Genomic DNA, 17,354 nt, shown 5'->3' on the forward strand with positions numbered 1-17,354 from the left:
AAATCGCTTAACGAGTTCCTGACGCCACCTTTTCAATTCTGAAATCTATTGCTTGGTTTATTCAACTAAGAGAAATAGAGAAATCCAAATGAAATGATCAAGGTAAACCTATCTTCTGCCTACAAAGTATCTTAAGAATAATTCAAATATAATTCCTTTACTCGACTACTTATAAAGAGAAGACAGGTATGAAGGGAGAGAGACGAGAAACTTTTTGTCAGTACCTTCCAAACAAAGGCAACTTTTTAAAAGAATTTAGCACTTTTAAGGCCGATCATCTATTTGCATAATGCGATGCGAAACATTTTTCTCTTCTGAAACTTGGAGTTTAGGTCAGAAAAATGGTTGCATTTTAGGTTGGGATAAGAAAGTTTTGTTTTTATCGAATAATAACAAACATCTGTACATCAACTTCGGCGTGCTGCAATCATGAATACAATTGAGAAATTATGCAAATGTAAGTTTGAGTGTTGGAAAAATCTCCCTCCGAATGATTTCTGACTTAGACTTAATAATTCAATTTCTTTCTACTTGTTATTTTCCAGGACAGTGCAAATATCGGTGTGTTTCATTTCATATATTTAATACTTGAATGACAAGAAAATCATCTTCGACGTATCTTTCTATTTAAACCTTAAATTATTGCCATGCTTATCTTAGCTTAAGCTTAAATTTTAATTGAGCACTTTTTTCCTAGTTCTCATCACTCTTCAAGTTTCTTACATGAAATCTTTGAAGACAAAAATTTAGCATGTATTTTTTAGAAAGTAAATTTAAATGAAGAGGAAATAGCTGGAAATATTATTGAATATTGTGCTGGGAATTATAACACAGTGTCGCAGTGACAATTTGATTTTGTATTTCTTTGAATTCCTGAACTTGATCATCTTTACCCTATTCCAAGCGTGACTTAACAGCAAAATATTTTGCTCATTAATGTATTGAATGTTTGACCTTGCCATGAAATCGGAGGGGCGAAAAATTAGACGGTCGGTACTACAAATTAGGATTGAATAGGAAAATAAGTCTCCAGGTTCTAAAAATCAAATCCAGGGCATAGTTTTATGAAATTTTATGAAGATCATGTTTTAGAGAAAGTGGAAATTTTGCTGAACTGGAGAATCATAAACTCCATCCACACTGAGAATAGTAAGCTCAGTAAATTCAAAATCACAGTTTGTTCAGAAGAAATTCACAATATTCCTCAGAAAAAAGTGAAATCACACTTTTGAAAGTATTATTTGTTTGTATTTCATAAATAACAACACTAATTACTGTATGAAGTCGTCTATAACTGTTAAAGAAATCAGGTTATAGAAAGAGATGCAGTTGTAGTTGGAAGATCTGAGTTAAAAAGGATAAGTTTGGAATCCATCAGCAAGTCATTTTGTCTTAGAACAAATCAGAAGTGTTAAATTAAAGTGTTAAAAAACGATTTGTCAACGAAAACATAACACTTGGAAAATAGTTTGTGCAGGCAATGTTTAATGACACTTCACTTCTCTTACACCACACGGAACTATCGCTTTTACATTGCTAATCATTAATAGAAAAAGGTACAAAGATTGATAAGCATTCCCAATCATTTTCAATACTTACTGCCTTCCCCAAAATGTCCTCATATAATTCATAAATGTTTTCACGTCAAGAAACTTTCTCAATGTTAATCTATTCCTTTACAATGTTTCTTGTATCCATTCATCTGTTTGTGCCATTTTGAGCAAATGATCATAAGAAAATATTAGCTCTTTGAAGATTTGCTCGTTGGAAATATGGGAAAGATCAAAATTAATGTGATAAATTAAAAGAAATGAAGGGATATCTTCAATGCATTATATGATTAATTCAAATGAAATGATGAAAAGCTTATCAGATCTATTCGAAAAATTTATAGCAATTGTTGAATATTAAAACTTTACCAAAGATGCTATAAATTGAAGTAATTTCAGGTTGTTTGTTTTTGAATACATGAAGAACCAAAATTTTTTAAGGTGTAATTTTTCTTAGCTTAATTAATGATATGTAAATTACCAAATAACGATTTCACAATTACAAATATTTGTAACAATGATTTTGCGCTTTCTCCACACTTTTTTCATCGAATGAATGAATGCAAAAAAAAAAAAAAGAATGCGAACACCGAGAGAGTGTAAACAAACTATCCATTAAGAGTAAAATGAAATAAAATGCTATTCAATAGTAAAATAGAAAAAATCTTTTTAATATTTTTACATTTCAAAAATCTTATTCTTATGAGATCAAATTTGCATTGAAATAGTTATACTTAATGATAGTTTATTTTATAGACTCTTAAAATCTTTATGGCAATTTGACAGCTTTAGTATAATTATCATTTAAATCAGATGATTTCATTTCTACCACAGTTCTTTCCCATAGCTTTTCTCAATTTCATTATAATTTAAACATGAACTAATGAAGATTGGATGTTTGGCACATTACTATGACACTAACATTTTTCTTGTATCATATTGTCAGAGTTATAGTTCTGTGTTAATGTCATTGTGCTAATCTTTTCAACGTGCACTGAGTGACCTTTGATCCAGTTCATTTTAAGAAAAGCCTGTTTCAAATTAAATTTAAATATTTACCACTGAAAGAAACTCAATGCATTCATATTTATTTACAAATATGAAAACTAAAAATGAAAGATCTCGAACGCAAGTCTGAGAGAAGGACAAATGTTTAAAAATAACTGCACCACAATCTATGATTTAAGTTTATAGTCAACGATTCTTTTTGTGTGCTCATTCAATAGATTAAAAAAATTTTGTGATGGAATGAATTGGTCTGATCAAAATAAAGATGAAAGGGATTCACAGCTGGTAAGGCATAAATAAGAATTCAATAACCAACATCCGTTTCGCTTGTAATGAAGTTTGGAACTAATTTAGTTTTGGCAGTTATAGCTTTTAACTTATTAGCACTACGTAATTTACATAATATTGTAATTTCATAATTCTATATTTTCCAAACATACATATATCACCATGCATATATATATATATATATTTATAAACTGAGCTTGGCAATATTTATTTGTTGGGGATTGTTGCTATCGTGCGGCTTTGTTTCCTGATTGTTAAATTAGCGCTTGATACTTGGCTACTTGCCGGCTAGTGCGAACTCAGGGAATTGTGGGATATATAGCAAGAGAAAAATCCTGTAATATTCCATATTCTTGAACCAATAATGCTAATATTTTCAACTGATTTCTGTAAGGCTTACGGTGAATAGTTACTAATCATTCTGGACAAAAGAAAAGAGCCAGTAGGAATAAGAAAAAATTCAATAAAGTAACAAACTTCCTAATATTTTGGTTTAGAAGATTTTTTTAGATGTCTAATTTGAATCCTTTTTTAAAGTAAGTCTAATATGCAACATTAAATTTGGCCGTTTTGTTTGTTTAAATCGTTTATCTTCTGAAAATTTTATTACTGAACAACCCAAGATCATAAATGTTCCTTATTTTGCAGATGTGAATTCGATTTGGAAGAGAAGTTTACAGGAAGGTTGTCATTTCTAATCATTTCTAAGGCACGCATTCCTGAAATGCGATAAAAAGGCTTTGATAATTAACGTTGAAAGGAAAAATTGAAAAATTTTTACGTTGCTACTCGTTTTTCAGACTTTCATCTGCTCTAAAATTAAATTCTGAATTGTACTCATTATTTCAGACAAGTAAATATACATCTATATTCTTTTGTACATCCAACAATGCATCACAGTTGGAAGCTGCTAATTCCATTGACAATGCTGATGCCAAACTTAATTCAATGGGTGTTTGCGAGAAAGCTAACCGAACAGTTGTACGATAAATCACGAGCCTGTTAGTTGTTCTCGTGATATTTTGAATGTTCAAAAATGATTTAAGCGGAATTTAAATTCCCTAAGCTCATATGCGAAATGATATACCATGAATATTGATCCAGTTACACTTTAGGTGACAAACTTAAGTCGGAACTGAAATCGTCAAACTTCGATAATAAATGACTAGTTTTTTTCCTTGGATATATTAAAGCCCATCCGAAAACTGAAAAAATTAAAACTCAACCTCTCATGCTTTTTAATTTGAAATTAAAAAGTCTACTTATAATTATATTTGGTATAAATACCAGACGAAAGAGAAACAGACCGGAAAGTATCTAAAATTACATCAAAATGTCGGAACGAGCATAAAGTTTAAAGTGTTATTTAGCTGGGAAAAATGTTCCAATTTTGTACTAGAATGTAGCATACTCTTTATCATATCAGGGACTCTATAGTTTTTTTTATCTCTTCAACAAACTGTTTTGTAGTCTGCTTACTATCACTGATATGGTGCTGATCATTTCATATGTTACATTTTCTTCGAACACTGCTGCTTCCATATCATTCTTATTTCCATTACTTTTTACTGTTCCAAGTGAAATCATTCTTAATAATATTGTTCGACGCAATTGCTACCTTTGATTTACTAGCTGGTTATAATGTGTACTGTAATACATCAGATCTGTATCGCACGTTATGCCGTGTTTTTATATTCCAAAATTCTTCCCATTCCAATATCATATGCTAACTGGGTTCTATAGAGAAAATCTCTGCTCCACCCTTTAAATTTTTTTTTTTTTTGTTATCACTTTGAGATTAACTTTTATACCAATAAAAAAGTTTTATACCTATAAGGGCAGTTGCAAGATTTACTTCAATCCTTTTTACCTCTAAAAGTATATTTATGATCAATTTTTCATTATATTTTTTAATTTCTTTTTTGTTTCTTCTCTCCATTTCATTTCCCTTTTGGCTAAGTGTTGATTTCGTATTATTGCGAATTTTAAATTACAAAAATGTTGGGGAGTAATAATAGACATCCTATTCTTACAAGGAATTCTTATTGTTTCACTTCCATCCATCCTTTAACCATTCAACATTTTTTTTTTTTGCTTATCTAAAATTTATTTATTAAAAAATGCAAAATTGTGACAGAAATAGATAAATAGGTTTCTTGACTAACCAATCATTCCAATTTATCAGCCTTAGTCTCTTGATGTATCATATCAGTTTTTAAATTTTTTTATGTATTATATAAATAGCATTAGTTGCTGAAATTTTTTTGTAACTCCTTTAGATGAATTTAAACAGATCGATATGTTATTTTGAAATATTACATATCATTGAGATTTCTGCATTGCTGTTTGTAGTACTACCACGTTATGTAAAAGATGATAGGTAATGTTAACTTCAAAGGCTAAGTGCCTCATTTGATAGGCTTCAAAAGTCTCATTATTCATATCTTTCCTCTGGAAGCTGAAATCAGAAATGTATCGGCCAACAAGAATAACATTAATTAACACATTACTTTTGAGAAGAGAAGAAAGAGGATTACTATTAGCGACCCATATTAAACCACTTTTGAGTCTGTCTCGTCTGTTTCTAGGAAAAACCATTATGTTCTCTTTTTGTTTCACATTAATATCAAATTGACCTAAACTTTAATATGAAATGAAAATTTTAAGTTGGGAATATTATCTGGAGTAGGCCAGAAATTGATGAAGCAATAATTTGCGCCGTTTGGAAGAAAAATGCACAAAAAATGATCAATTGTATGAAGCGGGAAATGTATTGCTAAATGAACATTTTATATTTTCGAGTGCGCAAATGGTTTAAATGCAAATTTAATCACATTTCGCTACATCTCATTTATTACTTTTGGTGGTTTACTTCATTTAAAAGCAATATTTTCATCCCATTTATGTATAAATTTAATTGTTATTTCATTAAGGGAATTCTAAATTATTGCGAAAAAAATTGCCTAAAGGAGAAAGGTAAAGTAGAGAAAGAAGAAAAAAGTGAAAGATTCTGGTCTGCTCTATTCGTTTTCCTCACTCACCAGATTACAAGAAATATTTCTAAGTTAACTGTCTTTAAACCGATCTTCTCTGGACAATGATCGTTTTACGGTCCCTCTACGAAACATTGACTTTGTTACTGTTTTTAAATTTTCTAAATGATGTAAATTCGTTATTTGGTAAGAGTTGGCGACGAGGTTGCGATGATAAGGATAATAAGGATACGCCCACTAAATGCGGTTATTTTTTAAAATCTCTCTTTAATTTTATTTTACTCTATCATCAACAATAATGCTTACTCTTTTACTATAGGAGTTAACATTCCGGACGATGAATTTCCAATGTTCTTTCTCAGGAATGCCAAAGAGTGCAGATTTTCTGCCACTTTTAGATGATTTCTAATAGTTATAAGAAATGTAGCTTTATCTTATTATATACTTTTGGTGCACTTTATATCATATTTCTATTTTTACTTTAAAATGTGATTTTGATAAACTTTAACTTTATCGTTTAGATGTGGGATAGTTCTTAGTTGAACTCTTATCTTGCTTAGAACAATAAATTCACTATAAACATTCTCAGGTCTGAACCAATACAAAAATAAACTTCAATTCCAGTACACCTTCTAGGAAACAATATTGCAGCTTTCTCATTCGCCAGTTTCACAATCTATAATTTACCTTTTTTTTCCCAAAAGTTTCAAACAATATCTTTCCAAGATCCTATTTAGCTTAATATTACTTTCTTTCAATTTTCAAAGATTTCCTAGTTTGCTTAAAACAATCTGAAATATTCGGCACTTACAATGTTTACTTGAATCGCTATGGGATACATTTTATGTACACGTGAGCTCGGGAAGTGATGGTGTCAGATGTATATTGGTAATGATGAGATTTTCCGGTTCGTTGTTTGGACAGTATATTGGGATGAAAGTTGAGAATAGTAAAGAGTGGTCAAGTTCATAACCTACTCAAACGATTAATTTTGGAGACAGTTCATTTTCTGCAATTTTTAGTTTGTTCTGGAACAGATAATAGTCGAACGGAACTGCAGGACGAGAACCGAATCAATCAGCTAATTAGACAATATCAGAATTGTACTAGAGTTTACGGGAACCTGGAAATAACCTACATACGACGCGAACATCTTAATGAAACTGATCCGGAGCAATTTTTCAGCTTTTTAAGCCATATTCAACAGGTTGTCCCCTTTATAATTCATATTCATTATAACTGACCAATGATTTTCTTCTTAGAAGAACCATTCCAATATTGCTTTAAAAATCAATACAGCAACTTTCTTCATTAAATACTTTCATGGGATTGTCACCATCATTTACATAAGAACTACTGGAGCGCACTTTACTCAGTACAGTCTGTCCTATCCTAGATATGAATTCGATCTGATTTCATGTACAACATGGCTAGCAACTCTTTATTCATTTTTAACTCCTTTTGAATCGACTGGTCAATTCAGATTTGATTTACTTGAATTAATCAGAATGAAACTTATGCCAAAACATTTGTGATCTATTCATCTAGTCCTATAGAATCAGCATTTCGTTGCAATTAGTTTTTAGATCACTGGTTATCTGTTGATCTATGCGAATGATTTCGATCGAATAACACTACGAAATTTGGAAATTATTTGGGGCGATACGCGACATGATGAGATAGCGGCAATAGATATAAGCTATAACGATAATTTGAAATATGTCAACATGCCCAAATTAAGAAGTAAATGCAAATCACAATTAACTTAATAGATTTGTCACCCTACTCATCATGTTCTTTATGAAAAAGAATAGCACTTCCTCCAACTGTCTCTTTTTGATTTCTCTTTTAAAAATGAAAACAAAAGAAAGACTATTTGCATATTTTACGTCCATCTACTTGTTATGATCTGAAATGCCTTTTTTCTTCAGGCGTTGAGCGAGGTGACATAGTGCTGATGCATAATCCATATTTATGCAATTGGAACACTACCGTATCTTACAACGAAGTATGATTCAAAGTTATTAAATCAATTTTCGAAATACTTTTTTAAAAATGATAAAAAACTCAGTAAGAGTTTTCAGATCCTATTATAAATAAATAAGAAAAATTTAGATTATTGGTAAAGCCAGTGAATTGCGGGTTCAATTTATGAGTAATTTCGAAAAATGTGATCATGCTCAAAGTGGATGTGCAGAAAAATGTGGTAAACATTGCTGGGGACCGGACGCGGATATGTGTCAGATAGGTTTGCTCAATCTGTCCAGTCATTTATAGCATGGTTCAAAATTTATCTTAACCATGGAAAGGGTATCACTTCTTTCTTTCGGGAAAATTCTCATCCTTAAGTTTAGATTCTTTTCTGGAGACAAGTTATGAAACGCTTGAAAATTCGTCGAAAAAGTGAATTTTTTTTTTTGCATTTTAGTGTATCGCGAAATATGTCCAAAAGATTGCCCATCACAAATGTGTTATCAAAGTGACAATAGAACACATTGCTGTGACGAGGCATGCGCAGCGGGTTGTTTTGGTGAAGGCAAAAGTGCTTGCATCGTTCGTCTTACTACAATTTTTTCTTTTTTTAAATATGCTTAGATTTTTGAGCAAATATTTAGTTAGTAAAGTTAACATTGAACTATTTGTGTTGATTTTCTATATTTGAGATAGAATGAAGAATATCATTTGGAGTAAACAAAAAATCTCAGCACTCTAAAAAATTACTTCGCGAATTCTCGTGGATAAAAATTGAATTTAAGAGAACTTTTTGAAAAATGATTCTTAAATATTCAAAAAATTTTTCGCAAAAGGAAAATGTTGAGCTTTTTGATTTATGTTTAATTTCAACGAGAAAGCATAAGGATTTCAAATAGTTTGTAATCCTATCTAGATTTTTTTTATAACTTGTAATTAGCTTTTTAGGCTTTTGGGCTTTTAGGCATGTGCTAAATTAGAGCAAGATTCGAAATGTGTGGACAAATGTAATGGATTGACAGACTATGATCGAACACTGAAATTGACTGTGAACCATTCAAATCCACGATACACCTATGATCGGTATTGTGTGGAGCAGTGCCCAGGTTGCTCCCAAAAAATATCAAAGAATGTTCAATGTAGTAGAACTTGTTTATCAGGAGAATTATACTTTTTGTTTGAAGTATTTCTTACAAACGATTTTTGTTACAATTAATGCAAGATTGGGATAGACAAATAAAACAATTCAATACATTAATTAGTAGTAAAGGAAGATTTAGCAATTAATCACTTCTTTGCTTGTTTCTCAAGATGAAGAATGAGACAGAAAAACTTCTCCCGACGCATTCTCCCAAAGTTTTAAATTACCATAAAAAGACGGAATAAGATTTTCCAAAAAATTGCAGCTGAGACGCTTATTCAAGGGGAATACTGTGTCGTCCACTGTACGGAAGGCTACTGGCATGATCCGGTTAAAAATACTCGAATTTGTGAGAAATGTCCAGATGGGATATGCCCGAAAAGTAAGCTTTTTCGCATTTTTCCTCAAAACAGCGATTTATACGATTTATATATACACAACTTCTTCTTATTAAAAATAAAATTGTGCACATGTTTAATTACTATATAAAGATCTAAGCAGTAATGCAGCACAAATATTGCGAAAAGCATTATTTATATTTACCTTTTGATTTTTCAAAACTTAATTTCACAGATTAAGAATGTAACTTGAAATGACCTTGGAATAGGTCAATTATACTACAGAGACAGAAACAAGTAAAAATAAAACCATTCAACATAGATGTGAAAGGAGAAAAACATATTCGTGCCATACCACAAATTTCGTTATCTTGTAGAAAAAAATGAGAAATTCTCGCTTGTTATGCTGAATACCTAAATCAGGTTTGGTACCAGTGATTACTTAATTTTGGAGTTTTTTTAGTTTGCTATATGAACGAACCAATAGATTCGAGTAATATTGGAAGTTTAGCAAATTGCACGGTTGTCGAAGGTTTCATTCAGATTTTACGCCATCCATTCGATCCTCATCGAAAATTTTTTACCGATGGGTATATTTGGCTATTTCTCTTCCAACTTCTTTTATTTAGCGCCTTGAAAGAATGGAAGAAATGTTCCAACATTTTTGAATGATTGCAAAGAAGCAGAAAGAATTTGATCTCTAACCGAATCAGATTTAGTTTTATTCTTTGAAGTATAATCTATCCATGTTTTAACTACCACTTCTGAAATGTTGTAGTTAAACAAATCAGTTGATTAATGAACTTTCAGTCGAACACCAGTGTATATAACAGGATTAACACTCAAAATGCTGGAAGCCTTGAAAAATGTAAAAATTGTTACTGAATTTGTGGAGATTCAAGCCGGTGAATGCTCTCCTCCATCATTGAGCTTTCTTGGCAATCTGACAACCATTGAAGGGCGAAAACTTTCGTAAGTCATTTTTTCGGAATAACTTTTGGTTAAGTCATTTATCGGACTTCCTAGTACAATTTTACATTCAGTATTGATTTTTGAAGACTTTTGGTGGAATTAAAGGTGTAATGATTGAGAGCTATTTGAAGAACAGAAACTGTTTCAAAGAGTCAACTGATCCACAAAATAATTATTCTTAAAATGACATTTCAGTGACCAACAACATGCACTATTAATTACTAGTAACCAAAATCTGCTCGAGCTCGGGTTACGGTCGTTAAAAAGGATAAGAAATGGACGTGTGTATATTGGAAATAATGAGAAACTTTGTTACGCGGATTCGTTGAAGGAGTACTGGAAAGAGATCATGCAAACGGATACTGCTTCTACTCTAGTAATAGTAAATAGAAATGGTCCGGATTGCGGTAAGATATTTCTACCATCACTCATCATAACAATGATTATATTTATCATAATTATTATTTTACTCTATCTATACTCTCTTGCTATCACAATTTTTTTTTTTCAGCTAATCGTAAACAATTCTGTGATAGCACTTGTGACAAAACTTATGGATGTTGGGGTGCAGGACCCAGTATGTGTGTAAAATGCATTGATTACAATGTGGACGGCAAATGTTCTGCTACCTGTCCTTCACAAGGGTTATTTCTTTCAACATGATAAAGAATGATTGCTAATATGAAATGCTTAAATTGATGAATTGAGACACATCGATATATTTTAAGATATTATATCAAGGATAACGAATGCTATAAATGTCATCCGCAGTGTAGAAGTTGCAATGGACCAACAGCGCGAGATTGCATTGCATGCATGAATGTTCGCATACAGCAGGGAAATGAATGGGAATGTATAGCAGAATGTCCGAAGATTCATTATTTCGATGGGAATATATGCTTGCCATGCAATTCAGCATGTTATGATTTTGGGTTTGCTTTTTTTAATTTACTTATTTTTCCAAATTTTACCTGAGCTGTGGATTTTGAATTATACTGTTATGATGGATTAGGATTGGACAAGGCCTACTCTTATCGTTTTGAGAAGCCTTTCTAGTAAACAGGCAAAAATGTTAAAACTTTATCGTTCCTTCATAAAATTTCAGTTGTACCGGTCCGAGTAATGTGGTAGGTAAAGGTGGTTGCAATAAATGCAAATATGCAAAGCGCACTGATAATGGTCAAGAACTGCTGTGTCTGTATACTGCAGGTAAACCAAAGGATGTGTGTCGTGACAATAACCTAACCCATTACTATGCTGCCGCATCATCCAGCGAAATGCTTGTTGCTGAATTTGTACGTTTAAGTTTTTATTTTGAGAAATAAATGCAAGAGAATTAAGTACAGATGCAGAGGAAAGTGGAAAAAAGTGAGTAAAATGAAGATAAGGAAGTAAGTAGAGCGAAAGTAAGTATAACTAATCAAGCATAGTCAACCTTGTTTATGAAATATTTCAAAAATATACATCATATCATACAAATTTTTCACTTTTCGAACTTTAGGGCATAACTTAAAAGTGGATAAAACAAGGTTATTCCCAAGAGACAAAAGAAATGATATTCCGATGGCGAGAAGCTCTTTTGCTACAGTAACACCTGTAGCTATTCATTTTGTAATTTAATCTCTCTCTTGTGATCGCTTATTTGAAAGAGGTCTGAAAAAGACCTTTTCAAAAATTTCATAAGATTTTTAACAGTTTTCTAGGAATGCGATGAATGCAGTGAAGAGTGTTTGAGTTGTGCTGGTTACGGTACTTCTGTAAAGCGACATAAATGTACATGTGCACATTATCTAACGAAAACGGGTTCAGACAGCGACTATTGCACAATGAAGTGTAAAATGTAATTTCAAACTTGAGAATTTTATTTAAATACCTCATTTTTCTTCCAATTGGTCTCTTATTCCATCTGGAAGATTATTCAAATTCGACAGTTTATAAAGTATCATTCATTTCGATTACAATAATTCAGGGATTCATTTATGGTGCGACCCAAATCAAATAGTACCATCGGTGAATGTGAACGATGTAATGAACTGTGTGATCTTTCAATGGGTTGTGCAGGCCGTAGTTCTACAAACTGTACACGATGTGCCAAAGCTGGCATTTCAATAGGCGATAAGTTGGTTCGTGTTCTTCTTAAAACTTAAAATTTATTTCATCTCTAATTAGCTTTTCAAAATTATTCATCGACATATGAAAATGATGTTGTCTTATCTGTTAAAATCTCTTCAAATCTTGCTTATTTACTTCCACATTAATAGTTCACTAGCTAGAGACTTTATGTTGTTTTATCGGGTTCAGATCTAATTAAAACATATGTTCTTCAGATTTGCTTGGAACGATGCCCAGTTGATCGTCCGTTTATTGCGGATGACAAAATCTGTCATGATACAGATCCAGCAGTATATGCTTTAAAAAGGTTGCAAACTTTGTTTTCTTTCAGATAATAATAACTTATATTTACAAATTACCATGATATCATATGACCATTTTGAATTAATAATAACTTATATTTACAAATTACCATGATATCATATGACCATTTTGAATTATATTATGTATAACAAATCATTGGTTAATGAATTTTTAATTACTGAACAATGCTTAATTGAAAGCAGAAATCAGGTAGTACTCCAAAATGTTCCGGGAAAAATAATGTTTTTCTTGTGAAACATCAGAAAATTCCAAAAGAGGAATTGCAGGAGAATGTACATAATCATAATCGGTGTACTGTGTGCAGCTGTTCTTATCGCCATTATAGCGGTTTGTTTTTATTTATTCATTACCATTGGTAGTTACCTCGGATCTAATCCTACTTTCAGTCAATGGGACTATCTTTGGTTCGAGCAAAATGGCATACTATACTCTTCCTTGACCCCTTTGGACAATTGGTGATTTTCTGCGCAACTCATTTCGTTGCTTTAACCTTTTCTCATATCACCGCTTAGTCTTCGTGATAGATTTTTTTCATTACTTCTGTCCTGAAAATACTTTCTGATGATTCTTTACCTGCTGTATTTTATTTGATTGCATTTTTAAGTCAACTTTAAACGATACATTCATTTTGGCTTTGTTATATTCTGTAAACAAACAATGATCCATTCATATGTGAATTCTTCCTTATATTACCATTATTTTCTCGTAAATTTTCCCATTCCTTTTGTTTCATTTTGGAAAAAAAAAGTTCCAAAATGGAACAAAAGAGATGGTAAAATTGCTATGTCAAATGTTTTAGTTCCAGCAGTTTTCGGTTATATTTCAGGGTATCACAATAAATTGTATAAAGTATAAGAAACGATACCAACAGGAACTTGAAATGAACTTGCCGAGCATTCCGGAATACGAACAAACAGATCCATCCATGAGGCCAAACATGACGCGTCTTTGTATTATTACCAATGAAAATCTTGAAAAAACGGAACAATCCCTTGGACAAGGTGCATTTGGAACTGTTTTCTTGGTATGTTTTAATTGGGCCTGAAAATAATTCTTTTTTCAAATTTACTTACCATTTCAAGTTAGAAATAACTTTAAAATATTGAGTTTTTCCATTGAACTCATAAAAGCGGTTTTGTTTGCTAATGAATTCGCTTGATGTAATGATGCAAAAGTGATGTGTTGTGCCTATCAGTGATATTTCTGCTGATCAGAGGACTGTCTATGTTTGAGCTTACATTTGCGATTGAGTTCACGATATGGCGATCGATATTTCAATGAGTCTTAATGGAAAGATGTAATATTAATTTTTTTTAGGGCTATTGGTGGCCGAAAGGTAAGGATGATGGTGAAAAATTGGCAGTAGCAATTAAGGTAGTTCACGATAGTAGTGGCACAGCACATCAGGAAATGTTGCAAGAGGCGGGTATTATGGCTTGTATGCGACATGAACATTTACTTCGACTGGTTGGTGTATGTCTCAGCGATGGCATGCAAATTGTGACCCCAATGCGACCACTTGGGAGTTTGAAGAACTATCTTAAAAAACATCGACAGAAGCTTAGCGCAAGGGACCTGTTGTTATATTGCTACCAAATTGCTTCGGTATGTTATTTGTGAAAGAAGTGAAAAATGAGAAGTATGAATAATGTCAATAGATATTTCATAGTTTTTTCTTGTCCTTAAACTGTCCATTATTTTATTACTTTCAGGCAATGGAATACCTTTATAAAAACCGCTTAGTACATCGAGATTTAGCTGCACGAAATGTCTTAGTGAAGAGAACCAATCACGTCGAAGTGACTGATTTTGGGCTTGCCAGATTGCTAGAAAAAGGAAAAAGTGAAATTGTCGTTGGAGGAAAGGTCAACTTTTCATCTTTTAAAATCATTGCAAATTTTTGAAAGAATAAGTTAAAAATCAAAAAATAACAATTTTTAGAATCAACGTTGCTGGACTGGTCTTACATCTTGGATTTACCTTCTGAACTTACAAGGATTTTCAGAATGCTTGAATTAAGGAGTCAAAATTTCAACTTCAAGACCAAAAATCCCAAAAATAATATTTTTGATTTCAGGTTGCCGTAAAATGGCTAGCATTGGAAAGTCTTGAAAAACAAATCTACACTCACTACACCGATGTATGGGCTTTCGGTGTTACTTGCTGGGAAGTACTAACATTTGGACAGACACCATTTCAAAGTGTACCACCAGATCGAATACGCCAACATCTGGCAAATGGAAACCGTTTGGAGCAACCAAATAACTGTGCCCAGGAAGTGTATCAAACAATTTTGCAATGTAAGTACTATTTAAAAGTCATTTGCTTTACCACCTAAATCATATTAGCGTAATATGACACTTAGACATATGGCATTCTCTGTGAGGAACAATTATAAAATCCAAAAATAAATCTGTGAAAAAATCTGTGCATACTGTGCATGCTATACAGTATTATACCAAGCATACGGTACCTTCAGATTATGTTACACTGATAACTTATCAACAATTTAATCTCTTTATGACTTGATAACTTAACCTCTTCAATTTTAATTATAAGGGAAATATTTTCCAAAAGGAAAATCGAGCTCCGTTTCTACACAGTCTTAATCCATATATCTTTTCAAGGAATTTTTTAAATGTCATCCATTATATAGTTACCGAAGATTTCTCAAAAGTCTCATTTCGTAAAAGAGAGTCTCAAATTAATTAGAAGAATGCATCGAGTTTTTCATACTTTAAACTTCTGCAATTCAGGTTGGTTACAGAATCCGGAATCGAGACCAAGTTTTGTCATTCTGAAGGAGAAATTCAAGCAGTATTGCAAAGCACCCCATCTTTATGTTTTGGTTCGTATCAGATGCATTCAGGTTTTTCCAAAGTTTTCATGGAAAGGAAATTTCGTTTCTATTTTAATCAATTAGATCCTCGTAAAGTGAAGTGATATATGAAAAATGACTCGAGAAATTCATTTTAGGATCATTATCATAAGCGACATTTGGATTCTGTATTATTTGGAAATCAACATGAGCTCTGCAGTGGACTAATGGATAGCAACGAACTTCCCAATCAGTTTAAATTTTCTGGAGGCACGATTGTTACATCCACTTCAGTTCCGCCGTCACCGACAACGCCTACCTGGATGACATTCCAACAGGTAAGATAAAAATAAATTTTGGTGATTTCAAAACTATCAACCTGATATATTAACTGGTGTAATTCAAATATGGACTAGGCTTAATTAAACTGCATTTAAACCAAACAGATAGAAAGCAGTGCTTTAGGAAGACTTTAGATAGGATTGGATACTGAACTTCTTTGTATTCAAGACAGGAATCACATTTATCGGCGTCGTTCGAACTGCAACACAACGTTCTGGATTTCTAGCCTATATAAGTTTGGGCTTAATTAAGTTAAACAAATTCGAATACTCATTTTTTAGTTTGGCTGTCAAAATGCAGCGCATCGAAAACTACTTAATCTGAATGCAAATGTTCAGAAATTTGTTACTGAATGGAACTGCTCAGAAATTTGTTATCGGATTTTAACATATCGGCAATTTTACCTTTAGCATACTCTTAATGTACGACAGGACAAACGAATAGGAAGCGCTGATTCTGGACGTTATCAAAGTGATCCTGTACATGATGGATGTACAGAATTAAACATGGATGAAGGGAATTATTTAGTGCCAAACAATAAGTTGATCTTGTATACGCCTGTTCTTGTCCGGGAAAATGGTGTAACAGGTAAGCTACCTGCAACACGATTCCTCAATACGCTTTACATGCTGATGAAGACTGCACCACGTCTGCTGCACTCATATCAATCCCTATCCATTTTATCTTATTTATCACATTTAGTGCTATGTAAAGTATAAAAATAAAAATAGGATAACTTTCCTTTCAATATTTTATACTTTATTCCTAACAGAGTTGGTGAAAAGTTCGGAATATTATAACGATAAAGTGGGTAGCGACTATTACAATCAGTTGAAATCTGTATCAATGGAAATGGAAGAAGAGACAAAGTCGATCAAAATAACAACCTATCAAAATGATTATTATTTTGCTGAAAATGAAACATCTTTGTGAGATTGCTTCATGAAAAACATTATGGTATTGCAATTGGCATCCATTTTAAGTTCTTTATGTTAGGAAGGGTACCGTAAAGGCAGAATAATAGGTTAATTTTAGAGGTCCATGAATATGGGGTCTTGAAAAAGCAGGATTGTAAACACAATACATTTGAATGATCTTTGAAGAAATTATTTTATTTTATTCTTTATTTGACTGGGAAAATTTTTTTGCGAATTCAAGATGGAATAAACGTCGCAAAATTCAAAAAATAGTATGTTGTTTCTTGTTTATCAAGTTTTTTCTTTTCTTTAAATGAAAGAGCTCTTAAACTCTTCCAGCTTGAAAAAATATTTGACAATCTCAATTCTTTCCCTAAGATTCATTGTAAGTCTCTTTAAAGCTTCTACAAAATTTCAACAATTGTTCCAAAGTTTTCGGTTCCGTTCATATTTGGTAAGATTCATTTGTGCACTTCATGTAATGATCTTTAATTGTTCTATCCTTCAGATAAGTGGTCCGGAATTGCATATTTTTTGATTGTATAATAAAATTGTAATTGCCCTTTGGCAATATACAACT

General features: G+C 32.1%; 1 protein-coding gene across 1 annotated transcript; it reads left to right on the top strand.

The window, feature by feature from the left end:
* Window positions 1-6,733: 6,733 nt before the first annotated feature.
* On the top strand, window positions 6,734-16,790 carry LOAG_06524 (TK/EGFR protein kinase; the record flags this gene model as incomplete). Its single annotated transcript, XM_020447166.1, has 26 exons — window positions 6,734-6,746; window positions 6,862-7,046; window positions 7,426-7,582; window positions 7,771-7,847; window positions 7,955-8,087; window positions 8,268-8,392; window positions 8,775-8,916; window positions 9,217-9,333; window positions 9,753-9,879; window positions 10,100-10,261; window positions 10,457-10,668; window positions 10,773-10,905; window positions 10,990-11,193; window positions 11,367-11,556; window positions 11,965-12,101; window positions 12,231-12,384; window positions 12,589-12,680; window positions 12,964-13,024; window positions 13,524-13,721; window positions 14,015-14,302; window positions 14,410-14,562; window positions 14,775-14,997; window positions 15,454-15,545; window positions 15,674-15,853; window positions 16,268-16,445; window positions 16,630-16,790. The coding sequence occupies 26 exons, from the start codon at window positions 6,734-6,736 to the stop codon at window positions 16,788-16,790; spliced, it is 3,894 nt and encodes a 1,297-aa protein (XP_020302574.1).
* Window positions 16,791-17,354: the final 564 nt, after the last annotated feature.

Source organism: Loa loa (genome assembly GCF_000183805.2).
Source record: "Loa loa unplaced genomic scaffold supercont3.239, whole genome shotgun sequence".
Taxonomy (NCBI): domain Eukaryota; kingdom Metazoa; phylum Nematoda; class Chromadorea; order Rhabditida; family Onchocercidae; genus Loa; species Loa loa.